Genomic DNA, 10,230 nt, shown 5'->3' with positions numbered 1-10,230 from the left:
ACATACAAACAACATGCCCGATTTTGGGTCAATACTTTCTCAATCCCTTTCAACAGAGACAATGGTGCATTATTATTATTATGCATGGACATTCCTGGTGACAGACAGTACATGTACAAACAGCTGATAATTTCCTCTGCATAGACTTCATATGGGGTACATTGAACATAATAAGCACACATGCTACTTGAATTCCGACAAGAAAATAGATGAACACAATTGTATCTTGGGTTTTAGATACAATGTATTGCTGAAAGTCTTTATACCAAAACTGCACCTTTGCATAATCTACATGCACACATTATACTGTTTAAATTTTGTGGGATTTTAATTCTAGCAAATTTCAAAAGTCAAATGATTTTTTTTGTAAAATTAAGAACTCACAAGGAAATTGTTTCCTCTAACATAAAGGGCAATGGCTTGGATATCATTCAAAATTAGAAATCTCTATTTTCTTCCTCCTAAAAAGTGATGAAACTTCTTACTCATTCCGTCGATCTGGTTCTAGATTATGAATTTCACTGCTTGTAAAATTGTCTTTCAAGTTATAATTTTTCCAAAATGTTTTACTCATTCAATTATGGCATACTCTACAGTGGTATGTTGTATTCACAAATGTTTTTTTCCCCCTATGCAGAATCAGGGTACTTAAGTACTCTTAATGGAAGGCATTAGCCCTTTAGGATTTGGAGGGTCTGGCATCATCAACCTCGACTAACTGACAGCAATAAATGTCAAATCAATTGGTAATTTTCTATTCATGGAGATTAATTTTGCATATGAAGTGGCTACAGGGATGACAAACTGTTAAGAGCCAATCCAGATTTTAAGTACAGACGAATATTGGCCGCCATGGATAATCAATCACTGTATAGCACACCATAGTAATATCCACGTAAATATCAGCCAAGGAATGCAATGCTCACAATAATATATTTCCACCTCAAGCTATAGGTTATCTTTTGTAACTATCAAGATTTTCTGAATCTGTCAAAAACATCAAAATCCTTGGTTAAATCTTGTAGATCCCCATACAACTCCATTCATTTTAAACAACATCATCCCTTCCCCTCTAATAGAGGGCAAAAGCAAATTGTTTTTGATCAAATATTATGTTAATACTATAATTATGCTGAGGTCCGTTTTGAATGAACAATGATAGCTCAAGAGTGACACACTGTATCCTGGACAGCATCTTGTGATACTGTACTGGAGAGGCACAATGGGGGACTAAAAGCTTGACTGTCCAAAATCTGTAGCATTTCAATGTAAACATTGATACTAAATCAGCATTAATAATAATTGATTAACTGATTAAGTGATTGGTTGATAGACTGATTGATAAAGAAGAAGAAAGTGAGCACAGGAGCAAAGAGCGAGAGGGAGGGAGAGAATGCCATGTACAGTTTGTACACTGTTATCATCAGAGAGGTCATACCAGGTCCCTAAAATATGTTTTGTTTTGTTTTGTTTGTTTGTTTGTTTTTTTTCTGGCACCTCTTCAAGATTTCATTACTGGACAGCCAGGATGAAAGTGGAGAGTATTTTAAGACAGAAGAGTAGTGTTCATGCAGAATTGTAGTTTTTTAATTGATTAACCCTTCCTGTGCAAGGGATTTTGGACAGTGTGTACCAAGCTACACGTGGTTTCTTGCCAATTGGCACTCAAGCAAACAAACGGTTAACACCTTATCATTCATGTTGAAAGAGAGACACCCTTGGTCTATGGAGTGCCTCTGACTTAAAGGAAACAGGTGAAAATAACAAAACTGATTACTTGCAAGCTACCTTGGTGTCCATATAATCTGCATACTTGTAGTAACTAACAATGGCAGTCTTCACAAACACAGTGTCTCTATTTCCCATCAGTGAGCACCATCTCTATTTCATTTGACACACATCATCATTGCAGACCACTTCCTTCTTGGGCTCACCACCCTCGGCCCCCGATGAGGGTGCCTCTCCTGCAATCCCGAAGGCATCCAGGACAGTTTGTAGCTCGACATGATCACCTGGAGTCTCCTGCTTGAAATGCAGCAGAACTTTCTCACCACCTTGCAAGGAAAAATGAGGATGAAGAATACTGTAGTCTATTATTAAAGTGACTAAAAGGCTTCACATTGTCACTTTGCATATATGTGTATACTTTTCTTGTCTTTTTTGGCTACTCTGTTCGATATTGACTTCCACAATTGGACATGGAATTAACGTCTTACACTTTGCAACATATGACACTTTTTTCAAGGCCGATTTGAGGCTACATAATTTTGTAAAAAGTGCCATTTTTAAACATTTTAGAGTAAGTCCATCATCAGATCTATAGGGCAAAACAAAACCTTCCCTGTGATCCCTCTATTATTATACAACAGGGAACATTTTTGGAGTTATGGTTGAAAATATCCCATATTTTCTCATTATTTTCTTTGTTTCTGGTAAATTCAATCACAAATATCACAAATTAGCAGAAATGCACTTACCACATTCTGAGATGAAATCCTTCAAATAACATAAAGTCGCACACACTGATTTTGCGTGAGGACTGAAAATAAGTGAAAAGGGTCAACCTAGCCGAACTTGACTTATTCATATTTTCTGAAAGAGCGGGTCTTCTTTTACATTATGCTAATATTTGGTATTATAAAACGGGCAGGAAAGTGTGTTTTTTAGCAGTTTATATCAAACATTTTTGGTAGAAAGGTGTGATTAGGTGTCTTTAGAATCCCTTTTTCATTTCTGAAAAACCTTGTCCAAACTCTTCACTTTCAACTCTAATAACTTTTGAAAGGATAGTGCTACTGCTTTGAAAGTAGGCATTAATTATGGACAGAATGTGTTAATGAGGCATGCTTAAAGGACAAGTTCACCTTCATAAACATAAGGATTGAGAAAATGCAACAATATTAGTAGAACACATCAGTGAAAGTTTGAGGAAAATTGGACAATCGATGCAAAAGTTATGAATTTTCAAAATTTTTGTGTTGGAACCGCTGGATGAGGAGACTACTACAGCTTGTGAGTCATATGCGTACAACAGGATAAAGAAAATGTAAAGAAAATTCAACATATTTTCACTTTTTTCGCATAATAAAAGAGCACTTGACTTGTCTCTTTCTAAAAGCAGGGGGAATAATATTACCCCTAACATATGTCGGTAACGAGTCAAGGGAATATGTACTTTTTTCAAAATATGGAATTTTGTGAAATTCTCTTTATATTTTCCTTATATTGTTGTACGCATGTGACATCTAAGTTATTCATACACTGCAGTAGTCTTCTCATCCAGCGGTTACTACACAAAAACTTCAAAAATTCATAACTTTTGAACGGGTTGTCCGATTTTCCTCAAACTTTCAATGACGTGTTCTCCTAATATTGCTACATTCTCTCAATCCTTATGTTTATGAGGGTGAACTTGTCCTTTAATTTCAGTTTAATCCAATAATCCCTTCATTGTTGTTACTCTGGTGGTTTACTTCCTGTTTTTTGTCCCATTCATCGCACAGCCATAGTTTACATGTATTGCAATCACATCTAAGCATTTCATACTTGCGTACCACAAAGGAAAGTTTGTAAGAGCGATGTGGAGATAATGAACAGGATTTGATGCATTGTCAAAGAGAATTCAGCACTATCCCCTATCATGTCCCCTAGAACAGTCATGCCCCCCCCCAAAAAAAAAAAAAAAATGGTATTGACTTTGTTTAATAGAAACAAAATACATTGTACAATTTAATCTTAGGATAGATGCATACAATTGTAAGTCAAGTAATGTACAGTCACATAGAAAGACTAGCATGCTTCCTTCAATTCAAAACGAAACTAATGTTTCAATAAAAAGATCTCGTTTCAAACCATCTACAAATTTTATTTCAAGGTTTGCAAAGAATTCTCCAATGATCTCCTTCAACAGAAAATACACGTATCAATCAAAACATTGCACTTCTGTATCACTTTGCCCATGACCTTGACTAGACTTTCAACTTGTTTGAAATGCTCTTCACTGATACATTTATCATGAAAACTAAATCTTCATCTTATCAATTAAACTCTGTATCTAATTATTATTATCATTCATTTTTATTATCACATTTTTACTATTATTATCATTTTCATTGTAAATTATTAATAATTATCATAATTGTTTTCTTTTGATTGTAATCACTATCATTGATGAGTTGTTGTAAAGTTTATCAAATCTGAGAAGTTGGGCGTAGTGCGTACCTTTGCTGACGAGAAGAGTTCCACCAATCTGAAGGGCCTCTCCCTTCATGTTTCCTTTGATCTTCCTCTTGTTAGCCTTGATTGGAGGACAGTGAAATGTTGATAGCATAGAAAAACTTTTTATGTACAAGTTCTCAAAGGTGTACAGTAGTAATCTTTAAAAGGGAATGCACAGTGATTTAATACCAAGATAAATACATATTTACCCAGTAACAATTCATTCAAGAGGATGGTATAAAATTAAAGTAGTTTCCTTTGACAACATTATTCACAAATCACTGTCCTTTACACAATTCAGTTAAAATTAAACACTATGGCTCCTATTAACTGCAACCAGCCCAAACACAGTATAACTATCCACTGTGTACAAGAAGCGCCCCACCCCAGGGTTTAAACTATAACTGTGACCAGCCCAAATGCGAAGCTTGATATCTGATCTGTGGAAGCCAGAACACGGAGTGTTCAAGCTCCCAAAGACCAGTTTACAACTGTGTAATGGATAGATCGATGGTATCTGTCTCTTCACAGTGGGCTTCTTATCTGACGTTGGGACATGCATGGTCAGATAAGAAGCCCACAATGAGACAGATACCATCGGTCTAGCTGTAGTGGAGTAGCCCATCCGCCCAACCAGCTAGAGAGGCAAAATACAATATATCAGTTTCAGAGCATGAAACAATCACTAGGACAGGAAGAAACTTAGCAACTCAGTCTAAAGAGAATTTCAGTAAGAATAATTATTTAAAGAAAGGAGATTCAAGCTATACAACTAGAGATAGCAAAGCAGGGGTACAAGACTCTGCACAGTGCAGAATGAAACACATTTCGTAACATTGGAAATATCAAGCCCCATCTCAGTCGAAACTGTACCATCCCTTTAAGCCCTACACATATTGAAATTATTAAATACTGTACCTCCGAGAGAGTTGCCCTTGATTTTGCTGACAATGCTGCCTTCAGGATGCCCAGCACAGAGTACTTCTTGAAGCCCATCTGCTGGTACGTTGTGTGTTTTTGGTCTATATACAATTCTGCTTGGAAAATAGGCACAACATGACATTATTAGCATTCTTCTCTCAAGAGCTGCTGATATTGAAAACATAGTTGCAGAATTAATCTCTAGTCATTTGCCTATGGACAACTGTCTTTGGGCCTCAAGCTCAAACACTAATTATCATGGGTCACTTCTTTACATCTTGATATGTATCTTGTAATGCAACATATGCCCAAATTATTCCTCCTTCTCACCTACCGGTACTTACCAGTACTCTTCTGTCTTTCAAAGCAATGTAGTTTGGCTGGATGTAGATCAAAAACAACTTTATCATCAAAAGAACCTTAAATGCTTTCAACCATCCATCCTTTAAGACACAGAATTGTTGTAAAAGATAAAAGCACTCATATCATCACTCTGCATTTTAAGTCCATGAGTCATGAAGAGATCAAATAAAAAAAAACCCACACATTTTGACACACAGCTACCCCATCAGTTTTAAACCATACATACTCAAAGACCAATTTCCACAAAATTACACATGTACACATGATAATTATCCTGATTTCAATCTCCCTGCATACCATCTTTATTTCCATTCCATTCTTTCCCAAACAACAAGAACAACAAAATTTCTGGAGCATGATCTTCTGAAAAAGAAAATGTACAAGATTAACTACAAAGCACAGCCTGGTATACAATCAATATTTTTGGAAAGCAATTGCTTCATTCAACTTCCCCTTAACAGATCACACAAACTGCCATACTGTACGTAATTGAGTTGCTTAATAATTCAATGGAGAGGGAAAAATCAAGAATACATAGAGCTTACAAATGATATTAAGTGTGATGTGCATGAAATTATCCAGCAAGCTGCAACAATATTCTGGCTTTAAAAGATGTTTATCGTTCTGGGAATTAAGCCAATTTGCTTAACCTACAAAAACAAACATTTTAATATTTATGGAAAATTTATGAGAATTAAGCCAATTTGCTTTACAAAAACAAACATTTAAACATTTATGGGAAAAAATAGTACGCAACTTATCATAAACAAACAGCTGGTCAGGGCAAGCTTTCAGTAAGGAGGGAAAAAAACGGGTCTAAAGTTGGCCTACAATTCATTTTGTTCACTTCCCAGCCTCCAGATGGATCCTGCATGAATATATAGTGCCCATAACATATGCCCTACTGTATACTAACCTCCCTGCCAAAATCCCCCATCCATGAACTCCTGGGCACCCAGGTCCTCGAGACCGACGCCCACGAGCCTCACGCCTGCATCATCAAGCTGGGGTTTAAGCGAGCTTAGCTCGCTGGCACCCAGCCGGCATGAGGGTCATCCAAAGCGGCGAAGGAAGTGGATCACACAGGCCTGCTTCTCCCACAATGACGACAATGCCACCATCTGTACAGTAAAGATGAACAGCACACATGTCTTTGTTAAACTTTCATAGTGTATGGCAACTGAAAGAAATGATTCCACAAGCATACTAAACTTGTATTGTATATATTTCTATCAAAGTAATCTGTAGAAGGGAATGCACAATGATTTAATACCAAGATAAATACATATTTTACCCAGTAACAGTGTACGTGTATTCAAGAGGATGGTGAATCAAAGTAGTTACCTTTCACAACATTATTCACAAATCACTGTCCTCGAAACAATTCAGTTAAAATTAAACACTACAGGACGACTCCCGAGTATACTTGGGCAAGTGTCTATGGGAAATGAGTGTTGTAGTAAAATCAGCTTGTTCTCAATGGGTTAAAGGGACTGTACAGTTCTGGTTGAGGTGAGGATCTAGCTTTTTTTAACGTTTTACGAGATATTCAGAAACCACTCTATGAGATGTCTAAGAGCATACAATTCTAAGGGGAATCAAAAGATTATTCGATGAAAATCGGTTTTGAAATGGCTGAGATATCCAAAAACAAGGTGAAACAAAGAGATCCTGATAAAAGACGTGGCCTGTTGCCTTTTATTATTATCACTTTTTTTTATATCTCAGCCATTTGAAAACTGATTTTCATCGATAAACATTAAATCCTTCTTAAAATTACATGCTCTTTCATATTTCATAAGATGTTTCTCATTATCTCACTTTAAATAGGAATGTTATAAACCTGAATCCTCACCTCACCTCAACCAGGACTGTACAGTAACTGCGACAAGTCCAAAAAGCTTGATATCTGATCTGTGGGAGCCAGAACAGGAAGTGTTCAGGCTCCCACAGACCAGTTTACAACTGTGTAATAATGGATAGATCGATGGTATCTGTCTTATCTGACGTTGGAACATCATGCATGGTCAGATATTGGATAAAGAAGCCCACCGTGAAGACAGATACCATCAGTCTAGCTCTCAGTAGCTGGAGTGTAGCCAGCCCAACCAGACACCGTGCAAAGCACTCGACAGGACTGTGTTTAGTTATAGCTGTAGATGTTCGTGTGTATTTAATCATACCAAATATTAAGAAGTTAATCTACATGAGCCCCATACCGCAAACATCACGTCCAGCTTAGATCACTGTCCTATTTACAAAGTCTATAGATGGTCTATTACAATATCAGGATTAGTGTATATCACCGGCACCACAAAAGGCACAATCAGCGTTGAGCTTGAGAATACTCGCTAATTTATTGGATTGTATGACGCAACCCGGCCAGTAAAGTAATTGACATGCTGCCAGCATGTGCAGCGCGATCTTTGCTTGACCGAAAGATCGGCCGGCGGTCTGTATCTGTCCATCGGGGAATGTTACGCGGAGACTGTGTCTGGCTTCACGGATCCCCTCCGTGTCTACGGAGGACAGCGTTAATGGCAAAATGGCAAAATATAACAGAGTCCTCCGGACAGACGGATCTTTCTGTCTAGATCTTTGCCTGCAGCAGGGCAGCCGGCCGGGTGAGACGAGAAGGTGGCGGAGGGCTATTCCTGCGCCCGGGTGGCGCGCCTGGGCGCAGCGGCGATCACATCGTCTCTCCTCTGGAAGGTCGGACACTGTGACTGCCCGGGCACGATAGTCCCTACCTCTAGTACCTCCTTGTTAGTATTAGCTAGCTCGATTGGCCCCACGAGTAAAATTCAGAGAGAGTAGGATTATGCCGATAAAAGAAAGAGACTTACCTCTCCGGTGGCAAAATTCTTCACGAGGTTACCCGCTATCTTTGAGAGATCTAACGCCGCCATCTCCACTTCGGCGAGCGTTTCTTACTCATCAAATCAACGGCAAATGAATGATCAACAGAGTGGTCCCGATGCTTTTTATGCGCCCATGCAATGCGTTCTCTCTGTGTACAGTAGTATCCGCCGCAATCTTTGTATGGCCATGGACGGACATGATATGCATGCTGTAGCAGCTGCGCACTCCTACATGTGCGCAAACGACGGACACTCGTTGTATGTGCTGCCCATCCCACTTTTCGTGTAAAGCGTGCGCATGATTCTCTTCTCACATGCTCTTGGCCACTCAGAAATATGACTTTGTTTATCAATGACGTAATGGACTGGTGTCATTTCTTTATAGATTATATAACTCCCGACTCTCTATAATCTGCAAACCGTGCAAAAAAAGAAATTATTAATACCACTCTACGCCTTATACAACGGATGACAATAAATTAGAACTTTTTTTCATTTTTTGACTAGCCAATGAAATATTAAGCTCATTTCAATGTCGTGGCGAGTCTGACTGGAATGTTTGTTGCTAAAGGATAGATTGTGAGTCTTTTGCTCACTGAAAACGAAACGAGATTGTTCCAAAATGTCTGAATGTGACCAAATTGCACAATCATCCCTGGTGATACAACGTGCCACCTTAATATAACATGTGCCAGGAATTGTGGATTGAGTGAATGCCGCAATATTAGTAAAAACACGTCGGAAAGTTTTGGGAAAATCGAACAATCTGTTAAAAAATTTTGAATCTTTAATCAAAGTATCTGCGCAGTCACTACTGGATGAGAAGACTATACAGTGTATGATGTCGCGCACTTAGAACGATATAAGGAAAACATAAAGAAAATTTCACAAAACTTTTTTTTTGGGGGAAAAAATGCACACTTCCTCGACTTGTCACTGACGTATGCTAAGGGTAGTACATGTATCACTCTCATTGCCTTCTGAAAGAGTATAAGTCAAGCGTTCTATTATTAAAGGGACTGTACAGTACTGGTTGAGGTGGGGATTCATGTTCTGAACATTCCTAAGTGAAATGATGAAAAGCCTCTTATGAAATATGAAAGAGCATGTAATTTTAAGAAGGATTCACCATTCATTTGATGAAAATTGGTTTTCAAATGGCTGAGATATCCAAAAAAGTGCTAATAATGAAAGGCGACATGCCACAACTTTATTAGGATCTCTTTGTTTCACCTTGTTTTTGGATATCTCAGCCATTTCAAAACCGATTTTCATCGAATAAACTTTTGATACCCCTTAGAACTGTATGCTCTTTGACATCTCATAGAGTGGTTTCTGAATATCTCGCAAAACGTTAAAAGCTAAATCCTCACCTCGACCAGAACTGTACACACCCTTTAAGCAAGAAAAGTAAAAATATGTTGAGTTTTCTCTTTTCCTTGATATCGTTCTACACATGTGACATCACATGCTGTAGTAGTCTTTTCATCCAGCAGTGACTGAGCAGAAACGTCAAAACTTCATAACTTTTGAACAGACTGTCCGATCTTCCCCAAACTCTCACTAATGCGTTCTACTATTTCTGCATTTACTCAATCCATCTATGAAGGTGAACTTGTCCTCTAAACGTTAAAACAAACATGATTCATCGATCTACTAGGCCTAACAGTTAGATAGTCTAAACATATATGCCTACAATAACATCATAGGTCTACCGCCGTGTCGCTAGGGTCTATCTATGCCATCCATCCGTCTATTAAGGGGAAAAAAACCCATCAAAACAACCCAAAACAAAACAAAACAGGTCTGCTGATATTTGTGTATACGACTTTTTTTTTACTATATTAATTGTTGTTAATATTGCCAC

At 37.9% G+C, this 10,230-nt stretch overlaps 1 protein-coding gene across 1 annotated transcript; it reads right to left on the bottom strand.

Moving 5' to 3' along the window:
• Nucleotides 1-1,831: 1,831 nt before the first annotated feature.
• Nucleotides 1,832-8,487, bottom strand: LOC139715322 (prostamide/prostaglandin F synthase-like). Its single transcript, XM_071626902.1, has 5 exons — nucleotides 8,349-8,487; nucleotides 6,419-6,623; nucleotides 5,137-5,252; nucleotides 4,222-4,297; nucleotides 1,832-2,054 (listed from the first exon to the last, which is right to left on the bottom strand). The coding sequence occupies exons 1-5, from the start codon at nucleotides 8,409-8,411 to the stop codon at nucleotides 1,882-1,884; spliced, it is 633 nt and encodes a 210-aa protein (XP_071483003.1). The 5' UTR covers nucleotides 8,412-8,487; the 3' UTR covers nucleotides 1,832-1,881.
• Nucleotides 8,488-10,230: the final 1,743 nt, after the last annotated feature.

The sequence above is a fragment of the Diadema antillarum genome, unplaced genomic scaffold, assembly GCF_040938485.1.
Source record: "Diadema antillarum isolate AM-2024a unplaced genomic scaffold, OU_Dant_1.0 scf00000006, whole genome shotgun sequence".
In the NCBI taxonomy this organism is placed as follows: domain Eukaryota; kingdom Metazoa; phylum Echinodermata; class Echinoidea; order Diadematoida; family Diadematidae; genus Diadema; species Diadema antillarum.
This window is presented reverse-complemented; position numbering and strand designations above follow the sequence as displayed.